The sequence below is a fragment of the Solanum lycopersicum genome, chromosome 3 (genome assembly GCF_036512215.1).
Source record: "Solanum lycopersicum chromosome 3, SLM_r2.1".
NCBI lineage: Eukaryota > Viridiplantae > Streptophyta > Magnoliopsida > Solanales > Solanaceae > Solanum > Solanum lycopersicum.
In genome coordinates, this window is record NC_090802.1 from 50,817,789 (window position 1) to 50,837,098 (window position 19,310).

General features: G+C 32.5%; 2 protein-coding genes and 1 pseudogene across 2 annotated transcripts; all 3 read left to right on the forward strand.

The window, feature by feature from the left end:
• The first annotated feature begins 2,327 nt into the window (after positions 1 to 2,327).
• LOC101256568 (14 kDa proline-rich protein DC2.15) lies at positions 2,328 to 2,912 on the forward strand. Its single transcript, XM_004235102.5, has one exon. The coding sequence runs from the start codon at positions 2,398 to 2,400 to the stop codon at positions 2,725 to 2,727; it is 330 nt and encodes a 109-aa protein (XP_004235150.1). The 5' UTR covers positions 2,328 to 2,397; the 3' UTR covers positions 2,728 to 2,912.
• Positions 2,913 to 5,474: 2,562 nt separating this feature from the next.
• LOC138347641 (uncharacterized) lies at positions 5,475 to 7,039 on the forward strand (annotated as a pseudogene).
• Positions 7,040 to 12,867: 5,828 nt separating this feature from the next.
• Positions 12,868 to 13,457, forward strand: LOC101263684 (14 kDa proline-rich protein DC2.15-like). The gene has a single exon (XM_004235368.3). It carries the CDS (start codon positions 12,956 to 12,958, stop codon positions 13,283 to 13,285), a length of 330 nt encoding a protein of 109 aa, XP_004235416.2. The 5' UTR covers positions 12,868 to 12,955; the 3' UTR covers positions 13,286 to 13,457.
• Positions 13,458 to 19,310: the final 5,853 nt, after the last annotated feature.

The following is a 19,310-nucleotide window of genomic DNA, read 5'->3' on the forward strand; positions in this document are numbered from 1 at the left end:
GGAACCATTACAAAAATAAATAATGACAATGGGTGTGGATTTATAATTAAGGTCTCAAGTAATTATAGTCGTTGATGTTGATGAGTATTCGTTTAATAATTTTAAGAAAAAAGATGAGCTTGTTTTTTCCCAAGTTTCACGTTCTTTTCCATTTGATAATAAATTAGGATGAAATAATTTATCATTGGAGTACAATATCAAGATGAAATTTGTCTTGACATAGTTATGTTTATTGAGTCCAAATTTTGAGTTCTCAATTAAGATCAAGCATTTTACATTTTGATTTGAAATGGTTTCAATTAAACAAAAATGTATTGTAGTTGATGAAAGTATGGGAAGTAAGTTTATTCCTTTGATAGCTGGAATTTCTAATTAAATATATACCAGTGCAAGCTAACATGCAATTAAATAGATCTAGCACATGCAGGAATCAGCTAATTAAGGCACTAACTACGTACTAAGTATGAATGAAATCAAATCCTTAACACTTTAAGTACCCCGCAAACCATGCAGTACCTTTACGTGTCAATTCAGATGTTATTTTTTATTGATTCCCTTTGTTGTAAGCGAAATTGATAAGTCACATTTTAGAAAATTAAAGTTATTATCCTTCTTCATAATTTATGTGACATTTAATTTATTTTTCTACATTAATCAACGAATAAGTCACATTTAAAAAAACTTACTCATTTCGTCCAATTAATGTGGCTATTTCCGTTTTCCTGATTTTTTTTACATACAGTAAAACCTCTATAAATTAATACAGATGGGATCATGTAATATTATTATTTTATAGAGATATTATTTAATCGATAAATTAAAATTTATTAACTTAATGAACGGTTTGAGACTTAATGAAGGTTAGTTTAGAATATATCATAATCATTGTATCTTACTAATTTATATATTATATTTATTGATTTCACACTTTTAAAAAAATATACATAAACTACAACGAATACATAAAAATTATTGTATCTTACTAATTTCAACCTTGTGATGTTGGGATAATAAGAGCTTTCAAGATGTATTATCGAGCAGATTTTATCGTAGTATATTAGAAGACTATAAAGTGGGACAAACTAATCCATCAAAGATAAATGTTTTGGATACTATCAATTTTGCAATTCATGTTTGGACAACAAGTATATCTCAGACAATAGCATGTTGCTTTCGACACTGTGCATTTCGTTCGGGGTATGCAATCTCAAAGAATTTGAATGAACCTACTTGTGAAAACATCATTCATGAACTTGAGGTTATTGACGAATAATCCTGGTTACTACAATAAAATGGATGTCAATAACATGTTGAATTATCCGGGTGAAAGTGATATATGTTTAGAGGTCCCGACCTTAGAAGAAATTGTGAATAGCATCGGGAAAATCAATGTTGATGATGAAGTTGCAGATGATACTATATCTTTGGAACCAATTACGCATAAGGAAACACTTATCACATTCATAACTCTTCACATTTTATGGTGCAGTTCGAAAAGACAATACCGGAGCTGTTGGATGCAATAAGAAAAGTTAGAGATGAACTTCAACTAGATTTAAATTTTAAGAAAAAACATAATAATATAGAATTATATTTCACTAAATTATTTTCGATATATTAATACTATTAAAGAATTATTAATTTATGATATTAATGAGACCACATATTTATATAGGGTTGTCTGAAAATATATTATCTTATTATCTTATCGAAATTGATGATTTTTCACTGATCCGAGTTGGGACCGGAGAAAAATATTATTTTAAAAAGATTATTAATTTATCGAGTATTAATTTAGAGAGATTTTACTGTATATTGATTGTGCCCCATATGTTTAAAAAGATAATTATGTGACTTTTGTGGGAAAAAATGATAGTTATATGGATGTAATTATCATATATATGGATTAAAAATAGGTCAAATTCATCGGTGATCTCCTTAAGTTGTCACTAAAATTCACTTGGACTCTTACCTATGCTCTATTCATTTTAGACACATTATGAAGGGTCTCGTTGTGACATAGTGTTATTTTGACATTTATTTTACTATCACCCAAATATACAACTGTATGTAATACACTCGTTGATTACTTTTCAAAGTGGCGAATCAAATACAGATATGTGATATATATAGAAAAATAATTTTCAAATAATGACTTTTGATTAGAAAAAAATGGCCACAATACTGATTACATGCAATTCTATAATAGAGGTAGCATGTGCAGGAAACATGTAATTAAGGTACTAAGTATTAATTAAATCAATCCTAAATATTTTAAAAGCCATGCACTACCAATAGGCAATATTCAACTAGTATAAATAGCCATCGTTACTAGCACATGAATTCAATCATCAATTAAACTACGTTATTAATTACGCCTAACCTTAGCTTGTTGACATGGCTTCCAAAAATCAGGCCTCTATTACCCTTTTCTTATCACTTAATCTCCTCTTCTTTGCTCTTGTAAGTGCAGACTGTTCAACTGATATTTTGAAATTTGGGGCATGTGCTAATATACTTACTGATTTGGTGGGTGTAATTATCGGGACTACTCCAACTTCGTCATGCTGCAGTTTGATTGACGGACTGGTGGACCTAGACGCCGCGGTTTGCTTGTGCACAGCCCTAAAAGCAGATGTGCTGGGAATTAATTTGGATATACCACTCTCTCTAAACATCCTTCTCAATGTCTGTGGAAAAAAATATCCTACTGGTTACACTTGTTGATTGAAAAATTATTATGTGCTTGTGAACGATCGATCGACCTCTTGTTCAGAATAAGTAAGCTTTGCATACATATATAAATGCAGCTTCATCACTTCACTTTACTTTACTTACTAGTTCTGTCATGTTCATGTATCTTAACCTTTTTGGACATGTCAATTCAATAAAAGAATTGTTGTTTCTATTCACTTTTTCATTTCTCTAGATTCATTTAATCGCAAACAAAAATTGATTTAATGATATATAACACTTGGTACTTCTGTTGAGCTTCTTGATACTACACTTTGTTTTTTGATTTCCAAGAAATCAACGAGCTTCCATGTTTAACTAACAACTCTAAAATTGAATTTCTAGTATTAGGAAAAGAGGATCGTCTTTATCACATAAAAGTGTTAATGAATTATTGTAGGATTTTAGAACTTTAAGTTGTGAACTTCAGAGAATTTGAAATTTCTTTTGTAACATTTTAGAACTTTAGGCTGTGAAATGTTAGTAATCTTGAATCATTGTAGAATTTAAGAACTTTAACTTGTGAATTTTAGAGAACTTGATTTTTTGTGAGATTATAGAACTTTAAGTACTTGAATTTTTGTAGGTTTCTAGAGCTTTAGGTTGTGAACTTTAGAAATCTTGAAATATTGTAGGATTTTAGAAATTAAATTTGTGAACTATAGAGAAATTGAATTTTTATAGGATTTTAGATCTTTATAAGGTTATGAGCGTTAGAAATTTTGAATTATTGTAGGATTTTAGAACTTTAAGTTTTGAAGTTTAGAGAACTTGAATTTTTTTGGTAAGATTTTAGAACTTTAGGTTGTGAAATGTTAGTAATCTTGAATTATTGTAGAATTTTAGAACTTTAACTTGTGAATTTTTAAGAACTTGATTTTTTGTGAGATTTTAGAAGTTTATGTTGTAAACTTCAGAGAACTTGAATTTTTATAGGTTTTTAGATTTTTAGGTTGTGAATTTTTTAAATATTGAATTATTGTAGGATTTTAGAAATTAAATTTGTAAACTTTAGAGAACTTCAATTTTTATAGGATTTTAGATCTTTATAAGGTTGTGAGCGTTAGAAATCTTGAATTATTGTAGGATTTAGAACTTTAAGTTGTGAATTTTAGAGAACTTGAATTTATTTATTTTAAGATTTTAGAACTTTAGGTTGTGAAAATTTAGTAATCTTGAATAATTGTGGAATTTTAGAATTTTAAGTTGTGAATTTCAGAGAACTTGATTTTTTTTGTGGGATTTTAAAACTTTAAGATGTAATCTTTAGAAAACATGAATTTTTGTAAGTCTTAAAGTGTAGAAATCGCACATCTAGGTTTAGAGAAATCAAGGATTGTATTGATGTTGAGTTACAAGCTCCTTATATTGGAGAGAATTGTAGAGTCCTAAATTAACTATACTTAGAGTCTTACTTCAATACCTATTACTACTATAATAATAATAATGCAATTATAAATACATAAATCCTAATTGTACTATAATTCTAATAGTAATCCAGTCATAATATAATCGTAATCATATTATAAACCTATACGGAATATAATCCAAATAAATATAACTAGTATAATCCTAATGCGACTCAAATTCTACAACAATGTTGTAAACTCATCAATCAGCTTTCGATATATATATGTTTGTTTATTTTTCTATTCATTTATTTTGTTGCTTAGGTATGTGATAAAGGTTTTTTTTTTAATATTCTTGTTGTTCGATAGATATATCTCCCTCATACGATATCTAAAATGCAAAAACTTTCGATAGACATATCTCCCTCATACGATATCTAAAATGCGCAAACTTGGCGGTGGTGGAAATATCTCTCCAACCATGATAAGAACTACTCCTAACTCATCCTGAGTTAGAAATTATGGTCGTTTGAAAATGACCAAAACTTTCTTAACTTAGGAAATTTTTTTTCCAAATTTCCCCTTTCTTTCTAAAAGTGATTATTTTAGTTTCTTAGCTTATTCTTAGATATTTTGAATTACGAGATGTTACAAATATAACACAGATGAGTATGCCAAAAATTGATATAAGAAAACATGTAAGAAGAAGTAGAATCTTTATTCATTTCATCATTAAGTTTAAACAATTCCCATCATGCATGAAATGAGTTTATGTCATTGCCTTATCTCATTTTCTTCCGGATTGCTTGACATGATTTATTTCTTTTACATTGTTTGGTCCCTCGGCATGATCTTCCCTTTGCGTTGCAGTGTATTATTTTTCCTATTTCCTTTATTCTTATAATTACAATTCTCATTTTTTTACCCTCGCCTGGGAGATCCCACCTTTTTTGCTTCCTTGGTGACTCGAACTCGCAACCTTCAGGTTTGAAGTGAAGGGTGCTTAACATCCGAACAACTTCCTCAAATGGACATCCATTACCATTGTGTCAAAGGTGTGGCTTTTTAAAAAAGAAAAAGAAAAAAAGCTTATTCAGGTTTAATCTATATGAAGATTATGTACTAGCTTTATCTCACTTAGATAATTATCTTCTCTACAATGGAGAGCAACACAAATGTAGGGTTTTTCCATGGTCCATTGGATAAACCTAAGGAGGAAATGATATTAATTGTGGTTTGAATTTCTTTATAGTCAAACTTATCTCATATTTGTTTGCGAAGAAATCTCTATTATCTATAGCATCAACAGTTGGGAAACCAATATCTATAGATAAAGCTACTCAAATCAAGTCAAGACCTAACACATCTAGGGTCAAGGTTATACTTGATCTAATGGAAAAGCTCCCAAGTCGTATAAGGTTGCAGTTTGTGAATAAAAAATCTAGTAAGTTATTCGAGGTTTTTTAGGATATTGTATATGATAATCTACTGAATTGAAATTATTGTAAGCACCAAGGTCATGATGAAGATAGTTGTGGTTTGATTTAAAAACTAAATCAAAATAACAAAAAAATTAATAATACCGTTGAAGGTGCTTTAAAAGGTACTATCGATAGTGAAAAGTATCAAAGTGATGCGAGAGAAATATTAAATGAAAAAAGAATGACTGTAGATGTCGATCATAGTAAAACTACTTCCTTAGATCGACAATTGGTTACTTCCACTTTCAAGCAAAATTGTGTAGAATCAATGGATATTGATATAAGTAATATTGTTGTTCAAATAATTACCAAAAACAAAGGTGATTCTAATAACCAACATGCTGCTACTAATGAGATGCAATCAAAAGAAGTTGGGCTGAATTTGATGTCTAGTGCAACTAAAAACGCAGGGCGAACACCAAAAGTTGGGGTTGATGCGACGCGAGTTGAATCATGAAAAAAATTAATGTATTCAGGACAAAAAATAATGGATACATCTGATGTTGAAGATGCTGGGAATTCTGGGTAGCATGTTTTGCAAGTGGGAAACGAGAATTCCACCAAAAACTGGACACTGGTTGCAGACAAAAAATCAACTAATAGTTGAAGCATTTCCCTACTAGTCAAAATAATTCTCCTTGTAGTGAAAAAGATCCGACTAGAAATTTTCATGATAGTGAGAAGAGACAAGATACCGGTAATGCCTCAAGAGATGTATTATGTTCAAATAACTTTGATGTTTTATTGAAGACTATTGGAAAGCAAGTAAGGTTAACAAGGAATTACCATGATCTGATACAAGAAAACCAAGTCTCACCACCTGCTTTAAATAGCAAATTAATTCCAGAAGCTTTTGTATTTGTGCCTAAATGTGTGCTTGCAAGGAATAATGAGTCAAATGCTTTAGTGTCAAATACAATTGATTTAGGTGAGCACTCTCTTGATGAAGATGGAGTGGATTTGGGTGAGGACTCTATTGATGAAGATGAGGAAGACAATATACTGGACATTTGCTTTGACATAGTGGCTAGAGATGGGGATATATCACCTAGGTAAAAAAGAAGTGGAGCAACAAATGCAAAATAAGACATATGGAAGGCAACATAGTTGAGACGGTAAATGACTGAAGAGTTTGTTCCAAGGCACCTACCAATCGCGACATGCAAAGACAAACCATTTGACTGTATCAATAGGTTCAACTAGATCCAATAAATCTATATAAAAAAAAAGGTATGAATCATCAAGTGTTGTTGGATATGTTTGAAGATAAAGACAAGAGAAAAATACTTCAAGTTACTTTTGATGGGCATTCAATCTTTTTTAATTCATGCTTTAGTAATAGAAAGTTTGAGGCTAGTAACACAACTTTCTTCTCGATTGACATATTTTTACTCTATTTAAGCATCCTCATTGTAATATCATCATGGAGTGTATTATAAACTTTTTGATGATCTAAAAAAACTTAGTTCTGTCTAATTCTTATTGTCTTTGTTAGATTAAGAAATTTTTTGATAATTGACAAATAGAGAATAGAAGAAAGGAACCATTCCATTGAAATATTCCTTCCAGACCGAATTCGACTGGGATGAAGAGAACGCCAACCACACGAATTAGAAGTTAATAAGCAATGGAAGGATTCTTTTTCGACAAGCAACTGGTGCAAAAAATTTCCTTTTTATAAATAAGTCCTACAAGGAAAAAGGAGCATATATTAAGTCAAAGTGTAAACATAGATATAAATCCTAAGAGAAGTAAGAAGCAAGGTTGTAAAGGAAATAAGGGGCGTAAATAAATAGTTCAAGAAGGAAATAAATCAAAGCGAAGTCAAGAAAGATAATTGAAGACAAGTTCGAGTTGAATTAAGAGTTCCAAATGAAGTAGGAATCCTGTGCGTGAGCTTTTAAGTTTTAAGGGAAAAAGCAAGAAGAGCACAAGTAGGATTTCTAGTTGAAATAGGTTTTGGATTCAAGTCCAAATCTATAAATAAGACGATAGGTTCGTTGGAGAAAATTGCGCACTTACATAGAGAGAAGATCAATGCACGATCAAGAGCTTAAAAGAGTTTTGAGATTTACTTGGGGCGTCTTGCGAGTTTGTGAGGAAAAAATTGTAAGATTGTAGTTAAGAGTTTTGATTACAATCAAGTGTGTGTGTGTGTGTGTAGGATTAGTCTAACAAGTTTTAGAAGCTTGACGGACGGTAGAAGACTTAAACTTAGGGGTCTTTGTCTTGGGTAGCTAGGAATTAGAGTTTATAATTTCTTACCTAGGAATTAGAGTTTATAATTCCTTAGATTACCTAGGTATGTAATATTTGTGTTGTTTGGAATTGAAATAAATAATACAAAGCTGTGAACTAATTATTATTTTATGAAATTATTTATTAGAACTCACAAACAGTAAAGAACAAGTAGTTACTACGTGTTCCTTTACAAAATAAAGGGGGTCATAATTCCAATAATTGGTATCAAAGCAGGTTATCTCTGTAGAGTCTAATAACTCAAGATAAGATCATTATGAATTATGCACCTTCTTGGACACGGTGAAGGTCAACACATCAACAAACCACCAATATTTTTAATGGACATTACTACGTAGGGTGAAAGATGAGAATGGATGATTTTGTACAAGCCCAAGGCTATGAATTATGGTTGAGAATTACTGATGGTCCTCTTATTCCTATGATGAAGGATAATGATGGGAAAGTCATTCCAAAGCCCAAGTCACAATATGGAGAAATTGATTTTAGAATGCCCACAAAGAATGATAAAGCTAAGTACATCCTTGTATGTGCATTTGGAACAAATGAGTTTAATTGCATCTCTGGTTGTGCTACAGCAAAACAAATTTGGGACACATTATTCAATGCACATGAAGCAACTCCCCAAGTAAGAAAATTTAGACTTTCTAGATTATACACTGAATATGAAGCATTTAAGATGGAGAGTGGTGAATCACTACAAGATATGATTACTGGATTTACTACTGTAGTGAATGAACTGGTGTTTTGGAAAAGATATATACTACTGAGGAACTTGTTGATAAGGTGCTGAGGACTCTACCTAAGTCATAGGAGATCAAGGTCTTTGCAATTAGAGAAGCAAATGATTTGACAACCATGAGCTTGGATGAACTTGTAGGAAATCTAAACACTTATGGATGAATGTTGATAACAAAAAAATGAGTAAAATAAGTAAAGATGTCATTTTTTCCTTCAAGGAAACTAAGAGTGATGAATCTAATCTGGATTATGAGGACATAATCGTGATCAAAAAAAGCCTCAGAAAGTTTCTCAGTAAAGGTGGAAACTATGAAAAGAAATTGTCCCCGAGCAAAGAAAAAGAATCTGACATTGCTATATATGTTACTTGGGGAAGACGTTCAGACAACTCAATTGAAGATGATGCAGAAGATGTTGCTTTGATGTACATCGAGGACTGTGAAGCAGAATTTGTACATTAAGTTGTATGTGTCTATACAACTTTTAAAGTCATGCTACTCATGCACTATATCATTGTATTTGAATCTGTCACAGTAGAGAGATTTAGTAAAATTGGAGGATAATTCAGCATTATCCAGAGATCTAGGTATTGCACTACAATTATTCATAATTAAATAAAATCAATGCACATGTACATGTTCCTCCCACTTGTTCCAAAAGATATATTCATGTCCTCAATACTACTAAACAAATATCTTCTTAAAAAACCTATTAAAAGTCATATCTCAGTGTGATGGTCTATGGTTGAAATGACTTTTGTGGATGACACCTCTACTTTGGTGCCTTATTAAATATAGGTTGTGGTGTAGAAAGTAGATTGTGCTGGTTCTTAAGAGGAATCTATATTGCTGTGTGTAAAATTACTGAGGAAGTTTTGGAGGATGTACCTTGCGAGGGGAAATATTTTGGGGACCCTACAAATGAACGAAGTTCAGTTGTTACGCTCAACTTGGGTGCATCTTGTGAGGGGGGATCGATGAGAGACCACTCTATCTAACCTAATTCTTCTATTGGGAACCATATAAATTTGCATTCAGGTTGATATAAAAAAAATGATTATAGTTGGTGTTGCACCTGATATTACCACGTTTAGGGAATAGATTGAGAGAACATGTTCCTCTACAAATGATGTTCAGGAAAATTTATTCCTCTTACTGTTTCTATTGAAATTAAAGGTGAGTCAACTATTATTTCTCTAGAGGGCACACGATTGATTGAACAAGTTCCTTAAAGGTGATATATTAAAAAAAAGATTGAGCTTGCATAGACCAAGGCTACCTTTGAAATTGAGAAGGCTGCTAATTTTGTTAATCCAAAAGATATTTTTGCTGCTGAAAAATGACTATTTACCCCGTCATTCCTGATCTTTTAGTATTACCTAGCCACTCTAGCCTTTTAATTTCCTATTTTTTTTCTCAACACAAATGCTTGACTCTATCTTTATATTTGATTACATTTGCGGTGTATATGTTTTTTGATTAATGCTAATGTTGGGTTTGAGTTCCAGGTTCATGTCTATCTCCTATGTTTGTGCAAACATTTTGCTATAGCTAACTGAGTTCTTGATTTTTTAAGTGTTTGTGTAGGTGATAGCCATTGGCCATAGGTATCGAATGTGCTTCTCTTAGTGTGGTGTATGCCTTCATAGTGTTTTATGATGTCAAAAGGGGAAGCGTATGCTTGTGTAATATTTATAACTCTATTGATCTAACTTGATCCTCTAATGTTTTTGCTTTGTGGATTGAGTTTTATGAAACTGACATAACACAAATTGATCTATTCAATACAAGAAACAATGGTTTGTCATCATTAAAAAAGGCAAATTTGGTAGATCGAGACATATTTTAATAATTGACAAATAGAGGAACAAAAGAATGGAATTGATTGTGTTGACATGTTCCTTTCAAACCGAACTAAGAAAATTAGAAGGTATTAAGCAATGGAAGGGTTGCTTTTTCGACAAGCAACCAGTGCAGAAAGATTCCTTTTTATAAATGAGTCCTACAAAGAAAGGGAGCGCATAAAGTCAAAGTGTAAACATGAGTATAAATCCTAAGAGAAGTAGGAAGCATGGTCATAAAGGAAATAAGGGGCGAAAATAAGGAGTTTAAAAAGTAAATAAATCATAGTGAAGTCAAGAAAGAAAATCGAAAATAAATTCGAGTTAAACTAGGAGTTCAACACGAAGTAGGAATCCTACGCGTGAGCTTCTAATTAGTTTCAAGAGAAAAAGGAAGCAGAGCACAAGTAGGATTTCTAGTTTAAATAGGTTTTGGATTAAAGTCCAAGTCTATAAATAGGGCGATAGTTTCGCTGGAGAAAAATGCACACTGACATAGAGAGAAGATCAAAACACGATCAAGAGTTTGAGAGAGTTTTGAGATTTACTTAAGGAGTCTTGCGAGTTTGTGAGGATAAAATTGTAAGATTGTAGTTAAGAGTTTTGATAACAATCAAGTGTGTGTGTAGGATTAGTCTAACAATTGAAGAAACTTGACAGACGGTAGAAGACTTAAAGTTGGGGGATTTTATCTTCGATATCTAGAAATTAGAGTTTGTAATTTCTTACCTAAGAATTAGAATTTGAATATAATTCCTTAGATTACCTAGGTTTATAATTTTTGTGTTGTTTGGAGTTGAGATAAATAATACAAAGTTGTGAACTAATTATTATTTTACGAAATTATTTATTAGAACTCACAAACAATAAAGAACAAGTAGCTAGTACGTGTTCCTTTACAGAATAAAGCGGGTTATAATTCCAACATTCTTCATGCTTATTAGGTAGCAGAAGTTAGGTACTTCATTAGGATTAGTAAGGTAAAATCTAGCCTACATTGCTTGTACTTGTCCCTATTGATACTTTTTATGTTTAATAAAAGGCTGCTAGACACTATCTACTGGTTAATTTTCTTTTTTTTAAAAAGTACAATTCTCATTAGTCTTACACCTCCGAGTTTTTCCTCCTCTACTTAAATATTTTCTCGGACTCTACAATTCATGATTTTATGCCCCAATTTACTACTACATTCTTTTTAATAATTCAAAAATGCCATTATATTCATTTTTCTTTATGTATACTGTGCGAGGAGAATCCTCATATTCCTAATCAATCCACACACTTTCGGGGATTTAAATTTCTGACTTCACTTAGATGTGCATCCAATCAGCATCGCATTAGATGTTCGAGTGTGGATTCATACATCTATATTTAAGTATTATATTTTAAAAAAATAATACTATACCTATTATCTCAAAAAAAGAGCATGAGTTCATGTGAACTCGGGAAACCCTCCTAGATACACCCTTGTGTATTTAGTTCCTAATGGTTGATATATGCCATGTTAAAAGAAGAAACAAATTAGTAGAGATCCCACAATATCGATTAAACCTATAATTTGTAATTTTTTCTCTTTTTCTCATACTCAATTATAGAATGGAACCGTTACGAAAATAAGAAATGACAATGAGTGTGGATTCATTATTATGGTGTCAAGTAATTATCGATGAGTATCCATTTAATAATTTTGAGAAAAAAAAGAGCTCATTTTGTTAAAATTTACATGTTTTTCCATTTGATATTAAATTAAGATGAATCAGTTAATAATTGGAATGCAGTATCTAGATCGATCAAGTTTTGTCTTGACATGTAGTTATTATCAATTTTTGAGTTCTCAGTCGAGATATCAAGCAGATTATATGTTGATATTAAAACGTGGGTGGATGGCATAAATTTTAAGTTTTAAAACTAATTATGTGTTAGATATTAAAACTAATTATTTTTCTATACAATTATACACCCTTTTCAATAGAGAGCATGAGTTCTTTTATAAAAGTTTTAATTGTTTTTGTTTTTTGTTTTATGAGTAAAATTATAAGTTGTTTTAAGAAATAAAAACCACAATTTCGCAATTATAATTCTAAACTTTGAAATGAGTTTGAGATTTGAAACACAAATATTAAATTTTAAACTTTAAATTTTTAAGTTACAAACTCCCGAATGCATGATCAAACGCCCCCTCACGAGTTAGTAAGAATGCACACAGGTTTAGAAATGCGACGGACAAAAGGGATCTTGTCCAGGAGCGGAAGCTAAAGCTTTACATGAAAACGTGGGAAGTTATGGCTTTGATCATAACTAGAATTTGTAATTAAATATACAAATACTAATTACATGCAAGTCTTCTATAATAGATGTAGCATGTGCAGGAAACATGTAATTAAGTTACTAACAATACTAAGTATTAATTAAATCAAATCCAAAATATTATAAAAGCCATGCACTACCAATAGGCAATATTCAACTAGTACAAATAGCCATCGTTACTAGCACATGAATTCAATCATCAATTAAACTGCTTAATTAATTAGGCCTAACCTTAGCTTGTTGACATGGCTTCCAAAAATCAGGCCTCTATTACCCTTTTCTTATCCCTTAATCTCCTCTTCTTTGCTCTTGTAAGTGCAGACTGTTCAACTGATATTTTGAAATTTGGGGCATGTACCAATATACTTAATGATTTGGTGGGTGTAATTATCGGGACTACTCCAACTTCGTCATGCTGCAGTTTGATTGGGGGACTGGTGGACCTAGAGGCCGCGGTTTGCTTGTGCACAGCCATAAAAGCAGATATTCTGGGAATTCATTTGGATATACCAATCTCTCTAAACATCCTTCTCAACGTCTGTGGAAAGAATTATCCTACTGGTTACACTTGTTGATTGAAAAATTATTATCTGATCGATGGATTTCTTGTTCAGAATAAGTAAGCTTTGCATATATATAAATGCAGCTTCATCACTTCACTTTACTTACTTACTAGTTCTGTCATGTTCATGTATCTTTATCTTTTTGGACATGTCAATTCAATAAATGGATTGTTGTTTTTATTTACTTTGTTCGTAACCACAAATTCATTTTATACTTTTTCCGGCTATATTTTTTCATTTCTCTAGATTCATTTAATCGCAAACAAAAATTGATTTATAGATATATGACACTTGGGCCCAACTCAACCCCAAAAGCTAGTTCATAACGAGAATTATCCTTGATAGACGACTCTGTACTTTATTATAACTCAAACTCCATTAACACTACTCATTAGAGAAACTTAAACATAGAAGAGAAAAGAGAGATTTTATTGAGTGAATGAAGAAGACAGAATGAACGAGTATTGTTACATCACAATACTAACTAATTGTAATATCTATCATTGCTAATGACTACTTTACCCCTTAATTTATCATGTTATGCCTTTTTAAAGCTGGCAGGATATGAAAATATTCAGCTTGCCTACTAGGTTCTCATGTTGTGGTCGTGGCAATCCCTTGGTTAATATATCTGCTAATTGATCGTTGGTACCTACGGTACTGTCTTGATAAGCTCCTCATGTAGATTCTACGTGATGAAATGACAGTCTATCTCGATGTGTTTAGTACGCTCATGAAACACCGAATTTTCTGCAACTTGTAGTGCAACATTCAATTCCTTCACTAAACCATTCAACCATACTACCTATGAAACTGCTTTGGCCATACTGATGTATATCTGCAGCTTCTGCTGAGCTTCTTGATACTACCCTTTGTTTCTTTTGATTTCCAAGAAATTAATGATCTTCCATGTTTAACTATGAAACCTGAAAGCGACTGTCTAGTATTAGGACGAGAGGCCTAATCCGAATGAATCAAAAAACTGTTAATGAATTGGAGACCTACAGGCTACTCAATAAAATCCTCAATTATCCCTTACTATATTTCTCTTGATATATTTCATGACCTTAACTGCTACACCCCAATGTGATTGCTCAGGTAGTTCTAAGAACTGACAAGTATTTGTACAACATAGGCTATATATGACCTTGTTAATGTCAAATACAACATTTTCCCAATAATTTTTTGGAATTTAATCTGATCTTCCAGCATATCATCTATTCTCTGCATTAATTCATCAAAATCATGTATAGTCAGCTCTCTATTAACCTCTAGACGTGTCCATGAAGGTTTTACAAATCCAATTCTCTGCTCTGTGATGATCTTAAAGAGCATATTTCCTCTGATTCACACGGATTCCTTGGAAGATCTATTGAACTTCATTCCCAGAAAAACTTCAGTGTTCTTGAATCCTTGCTCTTGAAGGCTTTAGGTAGGGATGCCTTAGTTTTCTCAAAAATGAATATAATATTACAGGCTGATAGTAGCATATCATCTACATAAACCGAAGTGATGATAATATCACTTCCTTTCTTCTTTTTAAACAGTGAGTGATCCAAGCAATTTTGAGTGACTCGTAGGCTTTATACATTTTCAAATTCCATTGTCTACTAGCTTGTTTTAACCCACATAAGGATTTAACAAGTCTACAAACTACTATGCTAGACTCCCTCTGACTTGGTAATCCCCGAGGAAGCTGCATATAAACCTCATCATGGAGATCACTCTGAAGAAATGAATTATACACATCCAACTAGTGAACATGCCAATTGTGTTGTGCAATGATGAAATTAAACAACTCTCACGGCGAAAATTTTGACCACTGGAGAGAGAATGTTTTATGTAATCAAGACCCTTCTGTTGGTTGTAGATTTATTCCATCAACCTGGTCTTGAACCTCTCCACCTCACCAAAAGCTTTCAAATTTACCTTATAAACTCATCTACACACAATAGCAGCCTTATTTGGGGGTAAATGAACTAGGTCCCAAGTGTGATTAAGCTCAAGAGCTTTGTAAATTAAAATTCATGGCTTCAACCCATCTACTACGTTGAATAGCCTCCCGATAGGACATTGGTTCCTGTATATTAGATAAGGAGTTGAGATATACTTGATGAGTAGGAGAAATAGATTATGAAAACAGTATATATACCTTGATTGGGTAGGAAACATTAGTAGCATATTGTTTAGTAATGTAATCAACATGCCAAAGAGGAGCCTTTATCACTCTGTGTGATTTTCTTGGATGCGAAGGATCAGGAATAAATATGGGAACATAAGGAGTGGTAGGTGACTGGTGAAGTACATCTTGAGAGGTTGCAGGAATTTGCACTAGACTCACAGGATCAGGTACCAAAGGGCCAGGATGATATGTAATAGAAGGCTCATCCTTTGGAGAAATGTCACTCGATGATAAAGGTTCAGTAGACCAGGAAAATTAATCATCATGACATCCATATTGACATAAAATTTCTCCCTTGCAAGGTCAAACAATATGTAGCCCTTGGTGGTTGTGGAATAACCCATGAACACTGAGGGCACTGCTCTTGAAGCAAATTTGTCGACTCTAGGAAAGGCGCTGCCATAGCACAAGCATTCAAAAGTCTTGAGATGACTAAGAATAGCTTTCATTCCAAAGAACAACTCATAAGGAGATTTTCCACCAAGGGCTGCTAAAGGCAATCTATTAATTACATAAGTTGCAGTAAGAATTCAATGACCTCAGAATCCTAAAGGGATATGTCATTGAAATCTGAGGAATCGAGCTACTTCAAGCAAATTTAGATGCTTCCTCTCAGCTGAAACATTTTGATGAGGGGTATGTACATAACTTCTCTGGTGCAAAATACCAAGTTCCTTGAAGAGAAACTGCATATCAGCATTCACAAATTCATCAACATTATCGGATCTAATTTTTTTTAACAACAGTCTGGAATTGAGAGTGGATCAACTTGAAATTTTGCCTTAATACTATTATAACATCACTCCTAAACTTCAACAAAAAATCCAAGTGATATGGGAGAAATCATCAACTATATTCCAAAAATGTTTATTCCCATCAAATGTTTCTAAATAGTATGGTCCCCAAACATCTAGGTGCGACAATTCAAACACCTTATTAAAAGTACTAGTCGAATGAGAAATAGAATGTCTAGTGTGCTTAGCTAAAGGGCAATCACTACAATCAAGTACAATTGATTTACAGTCATCGCATCAGATGTTACTTTGAGTGCGAGTATATTTAAATATCTTTTTAAAACTGTAACTCTGCTATATATGATCTTGAAAGAAGAGTATAAGTTCACATGAACTCGGGACACCCCTACGTACACCCATGTGTACTTGGTTCCTAGTGGTTAATGTATTCCATGTACTTTAAAGAAGAAAAACATAGTAGGGACCATAATCCTTAACAAAAGCTATAATATTGTTTCTTTTCTCTTTCTTCACATTCAAATATAAAATTGAACCATTACGAAAACAAGAAATGACAATGGTTGTGGATTTATAGTTAAAGTCTGAAGTAAACAATATATAGTTGATGTTGAGGAGTATCCATTTAATAATTTTGAGAAAAAAGATGAGCTCATTTTGTTCCAATTTACATGTTTTTTCCATTTGATAATAAATAATTAAGATGAAACAGTTAATCATCGGAGTACAATATCATGATGAAGTTTGTCTTGACATGCAGCTATGTTTATAGAGTTCAAATTTTGAGTTCTCAATTAAGATGATGCTGTCACGACCGGAATCTAGACCCCAGACGAGACCGGCGTCGTTGACCTCTCAGAGGTCGCAGACAAGCCTGCTTACGTCATTCTTGCTTTACATAGATTAATTTTAGCGGAAAATTTGAAATTTTTGATTCTTTAATTATACTTACTGAACATTCTTAACATTTCGTAATCGTTCATCATCAACCATCTAACATTTAAGAGATAAGCAACTGAAAGAAATAATTCGTTAAGTATTAATTGTATATCGGCCAAAATAGCACCAATACAAAGTTTGAACCAAAACAGGAAAGAAACGCTAGTGGAACATGCTCCGCTAGCTCAACTCTAAAACTACGCTAGAATGTAAAACAGTAGCATCCTCGAAAGCATGAGGACCTACCAAACTCCGGATGAATACTGATGTCCGGATAGCTGCAACAACGAACCTGTAGCTCTAGCGTCCACCTGTGCCTGCACCTAAAAGTAGATGTTCGTATGGAATTAGTACACACTTGTACTAAGTATGAGTATATGCAAGTACACACCAGGGACATGCATGAGGAAGAATATCTCTTTCCTAACAACATGATTTTTGGAAGTCAAGTCAGTGGACTTGCCAAATTGAGATTGGGAAAGTTATGCCATGAGAGTGACATGCATCATTATAATTATCGTATAGCACACAAAACATAACATATTCATATAACATATAACACATACTTTCTTTCATATTATTCATTAGTATACCATGAGACCTTATTATCATAGACTTAACTTTAAGACTTTCCAAAATGAGGGCTCAACATATGGGACCTCAACTAGGGAGCCTTCTTTAGCAAACACAGAGTCTGCTTCACTCATTCATTCGTATTTCATTTCAATTCATTCATAGGCCAGTGCGAACACCAGCTATACCTAGGATGTAGTTTAAGACTCTCATCGGGTTTGCTGTGCAATGATCAGGAATGACCTAATGTCATTACCTGAATCTAGCTCACCTCTTGATTATCCTATCCTAACACCTTCGGTATCATTCATTTCTTTATATGATTCATTTGAGGCTGGCCTCATTCATTCATTGGGAACTTTAACTTTAACCGACATAGATCATGTGAGCATCATGAAATCCAGTGTCTTCCCCACACCGAAAAGAGGTGGAATCACCGGCCAAAGCGATTCAATAACATGCTAGCGTATATGGGAATTTAACCCCGCCAGATCCCTATAGTGGCAATATAGGTTCAAAGACTAGGAGATGTATGGAGACCCATACCCGGCAAGCCGGACAGTCTCATCTCATGAGAATTACGTGAACCTCCGCCCTTCCCGAAAGAAGGCATCACCACTCATAGCTAGCCTATCGGTGCTCGGTATAAAGTTCCATTACATGCAACTCATACATCATAGAAGTTTGCTTCTAGTATGAAGACATCATAGCTCAATAGATGATTTCTCATCTCATCATTAGTATTAAGTGTTTTACACTCAATATTTTTATTAGAGTATTCATAGAGACTGGTCTCTTCATTATCTTACACTCTCATTGGTGAGTATGTATCGGTAACATTTACTTAAGCTCATTTAAGATTGCTCTCATCATATGCATTAACCTCACATCATGATTGTCACCACATTCTTCATTTCATTACGTATATCTTAGGTTCACTTATTCTTGAACGTATGTTAAACTTATATATCTATACATACAAGCCATGAGGCTTCATTTATAGTTCGTTAAGTGAATTCTTGTTTTTCTAAGATTATGTATTACAAGACTTATGTATCTTGTATATATGCCAAGATCTTTGATTTTTGATCTAAGTAGATGACATTATTCTTGAATATTTCACTCACGTATGACTTATGTATCAATACGGAGGTTTGGACACGAGAACCCAAATTTTGAATTATTTGGATATCATTTATATTTTTCATTGATTTTTGTTCTAATATTCATAAATTTAGAACTCTAAGTTAAGTCTCAACATTTTCGTGAAATAATAAATTTTCTATTTTAATTAGAATTCTAAATTAAATTTCAATCATTTACATGAAAGAATAATTTTCTAATTTAATTAGAATTCCAATTTAAATCTCAATATTTACATAAAAGAATTAATATTCTATTTTTAATTAAAATTCTAAATTAAATCTCAATGTTTACATAAGAGAATTAATTTTCCAACTTTAATTAGAATTTTAATTTACTATTATTATTATTTTTAATTAAATTCGCTTGAATAGGGAGGTTGTGGGTTCGAACCCCCACAGCCCCCTTATTTTTCCTCTCATTTTCGCTGAAGAGGAGGCTGTGAGGT

What these genes read in the sequence shown, in the direction of transcription:
- LOC101256568 (XM_004235102.5), top strand. Translation starts at nt 2,398, where the DNA reads ATGGCTTCCAAAAATCAGGCCTCTATTACCCTTTTCTTATCACTTAAT.
- LOC101263684 (XM_004235368.3), top strand. Translation starts at nt 12,956, where the DNA reads ATGGCTTCCAAAAATCAGGCCTCTATTACCCTTTTCTTATCCCTTAAT.